Source organism: Sturnus vulgaris, chromosome 11, assembly GCF_052056855.1.
Source record: "Sturnus vulgaris isolate bStuVul1 chromosome 11, bStuVul1.hap1, whole genome shotgun sequence".
NCBI lineage: Eukaryota > Metazoa > Chordata > Aves > Passeriformes > Sturnidae > Sturnus > Sturnus vulgaris.
Window position 1 is genome coordinate 12,692,731 of NC_142253.1, and position 15,089 is coordinate 12,707,819.

At 35.9% G+C, this 15,089-nt stretch overlaps 1 protein-coding gene across 17 annotated transcripts in view; it reads left to right on the top strand.

The window, feature by feature from the left end:
* ERC2 (ELKS/RAB6-interacting/CAST family member 2) overlaps positions 1 to 15,089 on the top strand; it is a 407,597-nt gene that overhangs the window by 141,039 nt on the left and 251,469 nt on the right. For 5 of the 17 annotated variants that reach the window (XR_015806058.1, XR_015806060.1, XR_015806061.1 and 2 more), the window contains 5 exons: positions 1,597 to 1,737; positions 2,276 to 2,416; positions 5,783 to 5,818; positions 10,847 to 10,876; positions 11,738 to 11,931. Coding sequence is in view for 1 of the 17 variants with exons in the window: in XM_088171529.1 (XP_088027655.1) it covers positions 1,597 to 1,737; positions 2,276 to 2,416; positions 5,783 to 5,818; positions 10,847 to 10,876; positions 11,738 to 11,931 (542 nt within the window). In the remaining 16 variants the exon portion in view is untranslated. The remainder of the gene's footprint in view (positions 1 to 1,596; positions 1,738 to 2,275; positions 2,417 to 5,782; positions 5,819 to 10,846; positions 10,877 to 11,737; positions 11,932 to 15,089) is intronic. The other 12 variants (XR_015806065.1, XR_015806066.1, XR_015806067.1 and 9 more) reach the window with 5 other exon arrangements.

Consider the following 15,089-nt stretch of genomic DNA (forward strand, 5'->3'; position numbering starts at 1 on the left):
TGTTCATTAAAAAGATGAAATAGTGTTATGTTTAATTTGTTATAGATGAAAAAATCATTTGGGTAAATAAATCTTGAAAAAGGGATTGGTATTAAACTAATTCTGAATATAACCATGTGGAATCTGAATGTTTATGATTATTAAGCTGTTCTACTTTATGGAAGCTGGCATGTTGATATTCAAGGCATTAAGAATTTATATTGTTTGTTAGGAATAAATCTGAAGTTATTTAGTGTCATAAGTTTCGATTGGAAGGACATTAAAGATCATCACCCAGTTCCATCCCCCTTGCTGTGGGCAGGGACACCTTCCATTAGACCAGGTTGTCACAGCCTTAGACCTTCCTGACCCTCCTCAGGACCCTCTCCAGCCATGTCTGTCCTCGCCTTGGGCCCAGCACTGGGTGCAGCTCTGGCCCAGGTGGGTGCCAGCAGGGCAGGACAGGACACAGGTGCTGTCACCTCCCCTGTCCTGCTGGCCACACTGCTTTGGATGCAGCCCAGGCACACAGGTGGTTTTCGGGGCTCTGAGTGCTCATGGCTGAGTCATGCTGAGCTTTTTGTCACTGTACACAACCAAGTCCTCCTCCCCTGGGCTGCTCTGTCTGTTCTCTGCTGAGCCTGGGATTGCTCTGATCCAGGTGCAGGACCAAAATGATGCTGCTTCTGCTGCCCCCCTGCCTGCCACCACCCAAATGGTACCAATAGTTCTGATACTCTGCTTCAAGACCTGCTTCCAACTGAAATGTAATTCTAGTGGTTATTTCATTGTACCCTAAGTGTTTCTCTCTGATAAGTATTTGCATCCTCTAAGTATTGATGAAACATGATTTTGTAGAACATAATCAGAGCTTAATAAAACCATGCTACTGTGTCTGCTTTTTCCATTTCACCCTTTGAGTTAATCACCCAATCAATGACTGGTGATTTTCAGCAATCCTTGAAATAGTTCTTGGAAATCAGCAAAATATGCAAAAACATGGTTTAAATGTCTGTAGAGTTACTGTTAATTAGATAGAGAAAAATCTTCCTTTCTGTTAATCTGTATCAGACTACTTCTTCTGTGTCTTGGGCAACTGTTTTTTGACATCTCAAAACATAATACATATAAACTGCAAATTACTGATCATCAGCAAGTGGCTGATTTCTGGTTAGATCTGGAACCATGACATCTTATTGCAAGCACTGTAGAGTAATAACAAAATTGTAGCTGAGTTAACTGGTCATGGCCTCTGAGGAAACTATTCATGGCTTGTTTTGAACTTTCATTCAAGACTTCAGTCACTTAGGAATACAGGAAATACAATATTGAACTGAATATCTTTCCACATCTATCACAAAATGAAACATGCTCATGCCAGTATAGCTCTTTAATGAAGTTCCTGTACTGTGTTACTCTTCTCAAGTATTTAAAACTTGATCTTATGATTTTGAAATCTAGAAACATCTTGCATTACTTTAATACCATTAACTCAATCATCCTCTGCTTCTGAAGGTTTTGGTTTTTTTAAAGTGCTACATAACGCAAACAAATTTAATTCTGTCTTTTCTTAAAATGATTCACAACTTTTCGTTTTGCAATTCTTCCTCTTGTTAGGAAAGAATAATAGAGCGTCTGAAGGAGCAAAGGGATCGAGATGACAGAGAAAGACTTGAAGAAATTGAATCTTATAAAAAAGAAAACAAGGACCTGAAGGAGAAAGTTAATGCTTTACAAGCTGAACTGACAGAAAAAGAGGTTAGTCTTTCCTTAAAAACTCTGCTCTTCTATGTATGTCATTAGGATTAAAGTGCATTAGGATTACTCTTGAATCATGCCAAGTACTGAAATTCTGCCACTTGAGTGTTCAGCTTCAGAACTGCTGCTTTCTTAAGCATTCTTCACAGTCCTTATTTGTACATGAAATATTGCTTCAGTTTTTACATAGTTGTGCATCATAACCTCTACTTTGTCCTTTACCTAAGCTTCCACTGGGCCCAGATATTCCATTGCTGCTCCTGTTCCTGTTTGTCAGTTAGAGAAGCAGTTTTCAGTGTGTTTGTACCTCCAGAATATGACACGAGCTCGTCTGTATGATGAATGTTTGTGTTTCTCTGCATGCCAGCTCCCGTGGTTCCAGTTGTATGCACAAAATGGTGTCTTTTGCTATCAATGCTTATCTTTGAGTCAACTCTTTTTGGGGGAGGGGGAGCAGGATCCAAGTGATTGCTAAGTTGGCAATGAGTTAGTGTCCCGGTGACTAGGAATTAACTTTTTACTCTTGGTCGTTTTCCAGTCTAGTTTAATCGATCTCAAAGAACATGCATCTTCATTGGCATCAGCAGGGCTGAAAAGAGACTCCAAACTTAAGTCTTTAGAAATAGCCATAGAACAAAAGAAAGAAGAGTGTAGTAAGTTGGAAGCACAGTTGAAAAAGGTAAGTTCCATCTTAAAACAAACAACCAGCAAAACAAAAATCAGCATCCCATACCCTCATTTTGAAATGATGAGCTCATTTACTCTTCTGGAGTAAATCTAGAATCGACCCATCTTATGCTGTTTGCTGATGCTTGCATCAAATACTGTTTTTTCTCAAGAGGTTTGTACCAAAGCCACTAGTGAGCCTCAGAAATTGTCCTGAGTACCTCTATGAGGGAATTCTGAGAAGCTGCAATAAATAGATGAACTGAGAGCAGGACATTGGAGGGAAAAGGGCAGAAAGAAATTATCAAAACAGCAATTTATATGTATGTGAATTAGCACCACTATTAAAAGTAAACTGAAATGTTTGCAGGATCAGAAAAAAATTAAAGGCTTGTCCAAGAAATGCTGGCGTTCCTAATCAAAAAAAATCAGCTTCTAAAATGAAAATTCTAGCTAGGTTTTATTTTGATGTATTTTTGGCTTTGTTGGTGAACACATTTGTGATAATTAAGCAAAATAATCAAAAGTTTATATCAGCTGGCAGTTCAGTATTTCTATTCAGCAAGAAGTGGAAGCAAGCATTTAAAGGAAAACATACAAACCTTGTATTTTATTACATGGTTTTACTTAAACTGCTGCAATAAACTAGATTTTGCTTAAATGATTTGCAAGTGTTTTGATACCATGGTTTCTTTGACCTTTCTCTGTGTTGTTTGATAATGTCTGCTCTCATTGTTCTCATTATGTATTTGATGGGGTCAGGCATTACGTTTGCCTTCTGCAATTCATGACTAAGTGTACATCAAGCGTTTGTTTTTGTTTTTTTTTTTTTAATATTGATATGGTTTTTCATTTTCTAGTAAATAATATTTGTTCTGTGAATGTTATCACTCTTAGCATAATATCCTGACACTCTTTTTACCCAGGTTGAGTAGTATCCTGCTCAGTGATTAAGCATTGTTTCAATAGCCTGGCCTGTGAAGAAGGTATTGCAAAGTATAAAGGATACCAGTGTGTAAACCTTCTACTTGTATTCTTTCTTAATTCAGAATGAATATGTGCAATTAGGTGCCTGCATTAGAACTTTAGTTGAGAGGAAGGGAACCTTTTTTTCAATAAACATATACAAATGAAAGCACAAATAATTTAAATGTCCCATAGCTTAAAAATGCTTTTGATGGCAGAATTAAAATCTCCAAAGAAAAGGTTTCTCTGGAAGTAATTTAATTTGCTTTAGTTTGTTGGAATTTACATTTGCTTACTTTGCACTCCACTACAACAGATACCTCATTACAATCTGAAATATCTTTTTCTTTCCTTTGTTTAAAAAAATATAGTTAAAAGAACCCTGGAAGCACAGATCACTTAAAAAACCCTCATCAAAATCCTCTTGAAGGACTTGAAATCCTAAGTCAATCGTTTATGACTGTACATATAAACACATCATACAGTCATGGAAAAACAAGCACTTACAAAAGTCAGAGAGTGTCTGGGATGTCTTTTGTATGAAAAGGGAGCATGTTTCTTGTGTATAAATACAAACAGTTATTGAATTAAAGTTGAAAACATAATAGTTTTATTATATCATAAATACAGCATAAAGTCCCAATGGAAATTCACCTACCATTTGTAGGAGACCAGGTATTTCCACAATAAAATGTAGTTACAGCCTTCTTTCTGGGCATGCTTAATTGAACAGAAACAGTGACTGTTAATGACAGGAGACTCCAAACAGTCATTTTCAATTCACATTTTCTTTAATGAAATACTTTATGTTCCAACCTGTAAATACCCTGCGTTAAAAGTAATTGGTCCCCAGAAAAATTCCTGCACCGTGTTCTCACTCCTCAGGAAACTTGAGAGAAACAGAACCCTGGGTCACTCTGGCACATGTCTGGGTCAGAGGAGGAGGGGACAGCAACAGGGTCATAAATGAACCCACGTGTGAGCATCAGCCACTGCAGCAGCACAGGGATCTGGCACAGTTTGCATCTCTCTTTCCAAACCCACTCCAAGGGGCTGTCTCCTTGAAAAAATTCCAGTTAGCTTACACAGTACTCCTCTCTAAAAATATCACAGAGGAGGTACTTTGTTATGCTGCTGTAAAATAATTACAGATCAATGTTGATTTGTAAGTTTTAACAAATTAGAGTAAGAAATATGAAGGTAGTAGTCTGTGCACACTTGCTGGGAGTTAGTTTTGCATGAGCACTAATGGTGGTAAGTGCTATGGCTGAAGGAAAATGTGCACAAGGGGCAAGTCCAAACCAAAACTCTAAATAAAAAACACCAAAAGAACTTTTAGAGTTTCTCCTCCCCAGCCTTCTGTTTTTTGGAGACAATAAGATTCATTTATTGATAATAAAGATGGATTTTATTGGATCTGATTAGATCTAAGTATTTTTCAGTACTGCAAAACTGGAGTTTTTGCAGTTCAGCAAGAAAAACATATTCCGATTCTAAACCCATGATTCTACACAGTAGGCACATTTCAAAAATAATGAAAAAGATATTTGTACAAAGTAATTATTCACGTGACTGCTATATTTTGTTATAAAAAGTAATGTTTTAAATTATAAACATACTTGTTGTTATGGATTGAGATTAATAAAAAATTTTAAAAGAAAAATTCTCAATACCAGAGAATGGTCAATGCTTTTTCCCCAAAATTCCACAGATTTTTGTTGACTTACTTTGTATTGCTACTTGTGAAAGAACAGCAGGAATTACCTAATAGGTAGCAAAGTGTTTTATATATATGTGTGTATATATAATCTTTATTATCCACTCTAGAATTTCCTCCTTTTGTTGTTTTTCATTATCTTAGATTTACTTGCATACTGACATATTTGCAATTGCTAAAGTACTGTTTGCCAAGCTGTACTGTTTGAAAGTCATTCTGCATAGAAAATTCAGTATTGTATTAAACAAAAGTAAAATAATAAATTTAATGATACTACTTAATTAATCTTTTATTATTACTGTCTTTGAAGCTTTGGTGATAAATTGCAGCCTCAGCCAAAAGCACTTCTCGTGATTCATTGCTTGAGACCAGCACTTAATGTATCATCAAAAGTGGACACCTCTCTTTATTTCATGGGTTATTTAACTTGAGAAAGGGAAAGTAACACAAACCTTAAATTTCTTACTCCAGCTATTCTTTTTTAGGAGCCAAAGTCAACATTTATGTTTCCCCAGTGCCTCTCACTTTCACCAAGGAATGTTTAGAATCTTAAATTTCTACTTTTTTTTCCTTTTTTTTTTTTAATGACGAGTTCTTCTGTGCAAATGCACTGGTTTTGTTGAGCTAATGCTGTTTTCCTGGATCTTTCCTTCTTTTCCTGTCTGTGCTTCACTCCCTACCAACTTTGCAATGTAGCAAGCTGAGCAGTTGTTCAATCAGATGTACAATCCAGTAAGTTCATTTTTAAAATGCCCGCTGTAACATATGGAAGCATGAGGATCCATTCCCTTACTGTGTTGTGCTCTTCCTCTGTGGAGCTTTGCAGAACACTCCTGGTGCTCACTATGCTGTATCCATTATATCCAAAGAAATGAACTTTGTGGACTTGAAGGCCATTTTAAGAATCTGAAATGTGTTAAATAGGTACATACTGTGTTTCTGAGAAAACAAACGTCCTTTGGGTCCTCAACTTCTCCATTAGAAAATGCATGCAGAATTTTTTTTTTTCCTTTTGCTTTGCTTTTTAATCCCTCCTTATGCAGTACTTTATTTGATCCTTCAAACTTATATAACTCCTAATTTATCCAGTTTATCTTGTGACTGAGTTAATTAGATGAATAATAATATCTAGGAAATGACTGGCAGTATTTTCAAAAGTCTATATGACTAAATTAGATCAGTTCTACTCAGGAAAGAGTGTATACATTTAGCATATATACATTAGGAACATGGAAAGTTTATACTTAAGTGAAGAAAATACTGAAAAAAATGAAATGCAAAGGGCAGTTTTTTCAAAAGTACAGTATTGCTTTGGCTTGGTTGGTATTGATATTATCACCAATGCCTGCTTTAATTGCACAATATCTCTTTTGACTTGATTATTTTTTCAGTTTGAGGAAGAGCAGCAACAAACATTTTCTCTACTGAGAGGAGTTTCCATCTTTTTGGCTGAGACTGTTACATTTAATGTGCTGTGAGCATCACAGGCCAGAAAAATGATGTAACTGTAAGAGCAGTTTAAAAGCTATAGTTGACATAGTTATCCTAGTCAGAATCACTGTGTAATTGGGATAGTGTATATATAGAAGAACTGGGTTTGGAGCTGAAGTAATGTGATACTACAATTAACATTAGAGGAGGTACTGCCATCACTGAAGCCAATGGGAGCTTTGCCATCAGTGTCCATGGTCCAGGATTCCAGCTTTGGAATCTATTATGGTTAGGTTTTGTAGTTCTAACCATGTAATGGATATGTCATGACTTTTGTATAGAAAAAGAGAGTCCCACAGAATGTGCTGTATTTACTTTTAAAGTTATTGGTTACCTGTGTTTAGAATTTAGTCATAAATTGTACCACAATAACATAAAAACCTGATATTATCACCTCTACCCTCTGGCACAGTGCTGGAGAAAGAGCTTGTCCCTTGCAATGATAAACCCCTTTTATTCCTGTATCATCTTGGGTCACTTTTGTGGTAGTTATGTTTCTATTCATATCATTTGCACTGCTCCTGTGCGTGGCTTTTCAGACTGGAGTCTTTTTCCTGTTAGTTTTTAGCTTGGTTTTCATAAATGCTGGCCAGTCATTAACTCAATATTAGTGATTCTGCTGCATAGAATTCATTTGTTACTTCCTAATCTGTTTGTGTGCAGTATTCCAAAGTCAGTCCTTAACTGTTTTTTCCTGCCTTTATGTGGTTAATTTTCAGAAGGGGACAGCCTGTTGGAAGATGCAAAACAATGGATGCAAGATCCTTTTCCTTTTGCCCCAGGCAAAAGGTGCTATATCCACAGGATGATTTTTTAAAATAAACTTATCTTGCTCACCTTCCTTCTTCTCCTACATATTTGAGAATAAGTTGTCAGTAGAATTGGACATATGTTTCTTCGTGCTTTAAGGGTGAAGTTTTTGAAATACCCAATGAGATTTTGTGCAAAATTGATAATAAGAAATTACATTATTGCCTTTGTGCTGTAATGAAAATATCCTGCTGGAGTTCAGGTGAACCTTTATCTGAATGTCAAAGACTAAATTTTCCAAGATCTTCTATCAGAGAAATGTCAGATGAAAATTTTAAGTACTTGCAGAATACTCTACAACTTAGAGCAGTCCCTAAAGTTCAGTGAAAACCGCTTGAATTTTAAAGAGACAAAAAAATTCATGTGACAACAATATTTTTTTCCATTTATTGTTGCAAGTAATAAAATTTGAAGGATCTTACAAAGTAATATCTTGCATGTAAATTCTGCTGTTCCTTTTCTTTTTTTTAATTTTAAGTACCCACTTGATTTCTGTGTATGTTTGTGTCTAAAGCTTTAAAAATGAAATACTTATCTATCTATCCATCCATTTCTATTATGCAGAATTATTCATGACTGTACCATAAGACTTTAATAGCCTAAATAATTCATGTTGCATGTCTGTGCCACATTGTTATGATGTTTCTGTAGGAAATTTGTGGTTTACATAAGGAAATATTACTTTTCTTCTAAAGCATTTGCAGTGCTTATGAAGCAAATATCAGAACAGATGTATAATTAATGTAAAAATTTGTGAAATTCTAATTCTAGACTGATATGCTATTTTTACTAAGTTGTAAAAATAACATACAACATCATCAGTCACAATATTGGGTGAAAAAGCATCATAAAGTGAGTGGGTTAGTTTGAAATCAACCTAATCTGCACACACAAGGGTTATCATTTGCAGATAGAGATTTAAGAGAGCTGAAAATGACACATGGACTAGTCCCTCTTACCCATAAAAGCCCCTAGAAAATGTGTTTCCCAAGGCAACAGGGAACTTAGGGAGTAAACAAGGGACAGAAGTGAAACAGAAAAAGGAGAGACAGCAGAAATAGGCAGAGACTTTCTGATTCATGTGCTAACCATGCAGCTTCTGCCCAGAACTGATCCCACAGTTCAGTCCACAGCCTAAAGACAGCCAAAGAAATCTTCCCTGTCCTGCCAGGAGCAGGGGCAATATCAGCTGAGCTGCCTTTTCACTCCTTTGGGACTAATGTTTGACCTCAAAAGTCAAGTTCCATCTGTCAGCAAATCACCCCTGATCTGTACACAACAAATTCAAAAAGGTGCCTAGTTCAGATCCAAACACATCTTTCAAAGTCATAAAATAAAATGAGGCCTTATAAGTAATTCTATGCCTCTGTCCTGGCAGTGTCAGATGGATTGTGTTTTGCTCTTTTCTGGTATCAGCAGCTCTGTTTATAGTGTGAACTTTCCCTTAAAGGGAATTGCAGGTTGAAGTACCACTTGCAGAAAGCTCTTTGTAAAAATTGTTCTTGCTCTCCCTTTTTAACTAATTATCTTTTACTTATTCATTGGGGCAATGTACCCTTGTAGAAATCTGGTTCCTGCCAATAGTCCAAAAAAGATTCTCAAAATTCTTTGAAAAGTAGAGGCAGTCAGCTAAATTGTTGGTTCGCTATACTGGTGGGTGGTTGGCTTTTTTGTTTTCGAAAATAAGAATTACCTTGTAGTAACTGAATGCTTACATTGATTTATATGTGACATTGGTTGGATGCCTAATCACATTTAATCATACCTTAGAAGTTCTGCTTCATGTTGGGGAAATGCAGTGACCCAGTTTGTGCTGCAGAATTTTCCAAAAACGCATCCCACAAATACAGAATAGCATAAGTGCCACAGAAAACACAAGAACTGAAAATACTTTTGCAACTTAATTCTGATTTCCTTAGCATGCTGTTAAGCAAAGATTTAAAGGGCTAAACTGAGGAATATATCTATTATTTCAGGTGATGATTTGTTTATCAGCTGTGCAGTAGGTAATTTTTTTCAGTACATTTCTGAGCTGCTGTGTGACAGGAATACTCCATGGCAGCAGAACATTTAGAACCTCTGCATTGGTGGTGCTATCATGTTCAGTTATGCATTTTCCTTGTAGAAGGTGCAATGTGGCAATGAAACAGAAAAGCAGAGACAAGCTTCTGTCTCTCATCTGCATTGCCCTGGGATAAGAGAAGGGTAGAGCTACATGGGGAACAAAGTTTGGGCTGAAGCTGAGACTTTGTGCTAAAGTGAAGACTGGTTAGAGGAAGGAAGGTGGGTATTTTTCCTCTCTATGTCATGATGGAATCAAGGCTGATATGGAATTAATTGTGTACCAAAGTAAAGGGAAGGGACAGAAAGGTGACAGGGAATTACATGAAACAGCAATAGCCTTTAGAGAGGAACTGTGAAATTCTGGATTAACCCTTGGGAGACGAGGAGAAATCTGAAGAATAGGGAACAATATACTTTTTGCCCAAGTTTCTTAGTATCTTGAAGGTGGGAATTGGGTCGTATTTCTTTTTCTAGAGTGAATTTACCTATGGAATATATTTATTCCTTGCAAAATTACATAATGATAAAAAAGTGTATGATATAATAGCACTGATGGACAATCGAAGCATTTTCTCAGATAATTGACCTTGAGTCTGAGAATTAAATTGACTTCAAAAATTACAAGGCTAGTTTAAAGTAAATTTCTTGATACAATTAATAACTGGTATAAAATAAACCCAAGTTGATTAAGGAAGATTAGGAGCCTGAAAAGGAATATGTTGCTGGCATCTCACTCAAACAGTAAAATCAAGCTACTCCTTGAATGTTACCTTGAAACAAGTTCTGGGTTAAAAATTCCTGTATCTGCATGGAATTCAGGACTGGAGCATGTATCAAAAGAGATTTTGAAGAGCAAGGTCAGTAGGTTTATTAGGTTCCTCATGTCATTCCTTTGGCTTTTTTTGGTGATGAAATATTTCTTCTGAATAAAAACTTCTGAGTAGGATAAGTAACACTTCAAATCTACTATCTTTTTCTTATTATCCTCATGCTTAAATGATATGTTACATGCAAACCCCCTAAGTTTCTTCCCTACTAATTTCAATTTTTTGTTGTATTTATAGTAAACTCAGACTTGTTCTTTATTTGTACAGAAAATTTTAACCATTGCAAAGAATATGGGCCTTCTAGTATCTGTAGTTTATATTAATTCTTTCCCAAACATGCATGGTTCATTTTGATCTGCATTTCTTTCATTGCTTGCTTGCATTGTCCATTCCCTGAAATTAAGAAGGATAAGTAAGTCCACATCTTCTCTGCGTACTAAGATAGTTGGAGGACCTTCAGTTCTAAATATCATGAATTTCTGTAAAAATCCTGTATGTTACCTGAATTTTCTATGTTTAATGTGCACTGCCTTAAACTACTTGTTTTTTCCTTGCCTGCTCTTTCAAGGTGCCAATTAGGAATAATGGGAAGCAAGGGGTAGGCTCAGCATTGCAGTGCATCGTTGTTTCCATCTGTCTGTGATTATTCCAGCCAACAGTTTAAAGCACTCGGTGCCAGGTCGTGCTCCCATTGAAGTTAATTGGGTTTTTGCCATTAGGTTTGATGGGAGTTGGACTGGGCTCTGCACTGTTGTTGTTTTCATTGCCTTCTCTCTTGTCTGTGAAACTGCCACCCATCCATGCATGTGTTTGCCAGGTTTGTGCTGTTTTCACCAATGGGCTTGTTCCTCTGATGTTTCAGGTTAAGTATTAATGATAAGGTAAAAAGGATTATTGGGTGAGATGTCTGCTGAAAGCAGCTTCTTAGTTTATTGGTTTATCTTTTCAAATCACCTCTACATTAAAAACAATTTCTTTCCTTTAAACTCTTTGTATCAAGCTGCATTTGAGACATCTGATGATACAGATACACACAATATGTGTATATGTATCTGTGTTTGTACATTTATACATGGACAAAGTGTGTGTGTTTATATATAAAGAGGACATGTCTTGTTAAGAAATTGCCTATATATTCAGAACACACTGAGCTTAATGTGAATTTAATTAATTACAAGGTGAGGGTTTTTTTTTTTTTTAATTTGAATAACACCTTTAAAATGGAGTCACTTTAATATGTAAAAGCCTGCTTAAAAAATCCCCTCACCTTTCAGGAGAATTTGACTACATAGATATTTTCATTTTGTTTTATGATGCATTTGTGGCAAAGCAGCATCAGACAAAAATACCCATAATCCTTTTTAGCGAAAACTTCAACTCCAAGACTGAAGAAGTATAGCTCTAAAGGCTATTTAAGTTTTTGTCATCCTTATCTTTTTTTGAAATATTGATTCTGAAGGCTCATGAAGCTGAAGAGGAGGCCCGGATGAATCCAGAATTTGCAGACAGAATGAAACAGCTGGACAAAGAGGCATCGTACTATAGAGAAGAATGTGGCAAAGCTCAGGCTGAGGTTGACAGACTTCTAGAAATACTCAAGGAAGTAGAGAATGAGAAGAATGACAAAGATAAGAAAATTGCTGAGTTAGAAAGGTAATTTTTGTATTATTTCACTTACATTGAGTAGCATTTTTGTTTACTTGATCTTCATCTCGGAAGAAGTTAAAAGCAGAGTATGTTTTTTAAGACAATATTTGTTATGCTTTGTAAAAGAGCAAAAAAGGGCTACTTGAGAACTGCATCTCCTGTTGGCTGACTTTGGAGAAATCTAAGGTTTCCATTTTTTAATACTATTCATAAAAGAAACATATATAGGAAAAGTCATGTGCAATTTATAGGCACAACAACCCCCCAGAAAACTGTGCTGGGGGACAAGCCTGTGTTTTAGTAGCTGGTGAATGAGACCTGCCCCCACATGTTTCTTCAAGTGTGAACATCATCAGTCATTCTCAGAGGTCCTGAAAAGTATTGGTGAGTATTTCTAACCCTTCTCATGACTATTTAATAATAATTGTAACTATTTCTCATTATTTCTGTAGTCTTTGTTTGCTTCAAAAGAGTATTTTCTGATGTTGGCCAGGCAGTGATTGTCTTGTTTCTGGGAGGTTGTAGAGGCTTTCCATAATGGGGAGAGGAGGGTTTTGGGATTTGTCTCATGCCCTTTGTACTTAAATAGATCTTGGAGCCTTCTCCCATATGGTGTTCTGTTATTTATTTGATTGATCTGTTTTCTTTGTTCTCTTCCTTTAATTAGACATTCTTGCTTGAATGAAAGAAGGAATTCTGTGTTTTCAAATAATTTATATAATTGTTTGATTGTGATCAAGTTTGATCACAGACTTGTTGATCTTCTTCAACAGAAAAAAACTGTTCCAGAAAAGAAGTTTAAGTGATTTCATTTTGTGATCATTGCTATAGTTCCAGCCAAGACAAAGCACCCATTAGGGAGCATTACCACGAAAGAGAGGAACATGTCAGAAATTTTGGTTACCTTGGGGGGCAGAAAACAGCCAGCATGCAAAGAAAGATGTGTAGAGCAGCTTTTACTGAGGATGACTTATCAACCTTCACAGCTACCTGCTGCCAAAACTTATTACTCCTTGCAGATGTTTAGTGTAGTTTAGTAATAGTTAAATGTCATGAAAATGGGAACTTCAAATTCAAAGTGAGAGAAGATTTGTATTTAAAATAGAACTGATTATTTACATAAGGACAACTTCAGTTGGCAGTTGTGTCTCTCACCACATCAGAGTTTAGAAGACTCAAGTGTTTGCACCTATTTTAATGTGTAAAGGAGGTCCCAGAGCAAGTGAGTAATCAAGAGTGGTCACTTTGTGCCCCGTGCCTGTGAGCTCTGCCTATGCTCTCCAAACCCCTAAAGCAGCATATTGGCAAAGGGACCACGGCTGCAGGTTCTGTGGGGATGAGAGAGTGTTGCCTTTTCCATGCCGTGGTGCAGGGGCGATTATGGACCCAGACTTGGAATGCAGCAAATCCAGGTGTGAGCACCGGGTGTAAACAGCAACTGATCCCTTCCTTGCACTGTAAAACTGAATTATTGTGTGACACCAGACTCAGTAGTAGGCACAGCAATCTTGTGTTCAAGAGGATGATATTAAGACCTTTATTAGATAGCAATTATGAACACGCTGAATATTTGAATATTGACAAAATTAAAAGATGATCATGATGAAGTACTGAAGCTTGTGATCTCAAATTTCTGGAAATGTTCATTTGATTTAAATAGTTTATGTAAAAAGAGATAAAGATTTGATAGAGAGCAGTAAATTCTTTTGAACTGAGAATTATTGATTACAAAACAACCATTCCAAAGATACAAGGGACTAAGGGGTCCAGAGATACCAGTACAGCATTGTCAGCGTGCAATCTGTTCTTACTGTCTGAGAATCCTGTAATGGCTGATGCAATGGAGAGAATTTTCTATTTTTTTATTCATTTTCTCTTCAAATTTGTTATACTCTTAGCAGTGATGTTTTGGAACACCAGTTTCTAGTCTGTTACTGTTGATGGGGATGTTGACCCTGAAATAATGTTTCAGAAAATAATGTGGTACTGCTGACTGAACACAGACTTCTGAAGAGGATGTACTGTATGTAGCATGTGATGGAGTGGTTAAACTTTACTATTTACCTTTAGCATATATTTGACATTTCCTCAAACTTCAGATGCAAGGGCATCTCCAGGGTTCTGTAAGGAAAATGAATGTGATGTTAAAATGTATTTATTCATTCATAGCTTGCTGGGATCCATGTTCACTGCTATGCCAGCATCTTTACATTGCAAGATAATTGCAACAACATACATTTTCAAAATACATCAACATAAATTTCTGAGGAAATAATAACCTAGACTATTGCAAACCCTGGTATCCTCACAATATTTATTATATTCACATATAAATTCTTCGACATAATGAGGTGTGCTTGTATAAATAAGTTTGAAAAGTAAAAATGGATGTAATAAAGCTATCATTTACGAATTAAAAAAAAAAATTAAAACAAGATGATGAATCCTAACATGCTAGTCAGAAAGTACTGACACACAAAGTGTCAAATAATCGGGTAGAAATATCTGCTTTAAGACATGAGCAGTTAAATTTATAAGTGTGTGCTACTTGGCAGATGAACATTATTAATAATTATGAAGAAGTCTTCATATGAATGGTAATTCTTTCGGTTTTAATGTGATTTTCTTGGCTCAGAAACGATCACACTCCTGAGTGTCATCACTTCAGATTAATATTATTGCTCATATAAAATCACGTTGGTCTGTTTCTTAAATCACTCTCTATATTAACTTTGTATTTTATAGTTTCTTATTACTACACAGGAGAACCTACTCCTTCTTCTATACTAAAGCTATTTGATAACTTTTATTACAATTTTCACAATTTATTTGTTTATAATTTTAAAAAGTTTAAAATTAAATGCAAGCTATTACATTTAATGTATAATGTGCTTTTGTTCAACTTAGCCTGCTGTTTTTCTTTGGTTTTCTTGATGAAGGAAATGTGGTTCAGGGTTTTTTGGTTTTTATTTTTGTGGGTTTTTTTAGTAATGTAAATGAAACTGGATAAAACAGAGATCAGCTCAAGCTTTAATGAAAAGAGCCTCACCAAGGAGAGGGAGCTGCAGCTGGAACAGAACTATCAGGATTGAAGGAGTATATTGTTTAAAGCTTTTATTAATGGTGTTAGAATGAGAAGTATATTTATGAAATGTGATAGAGAA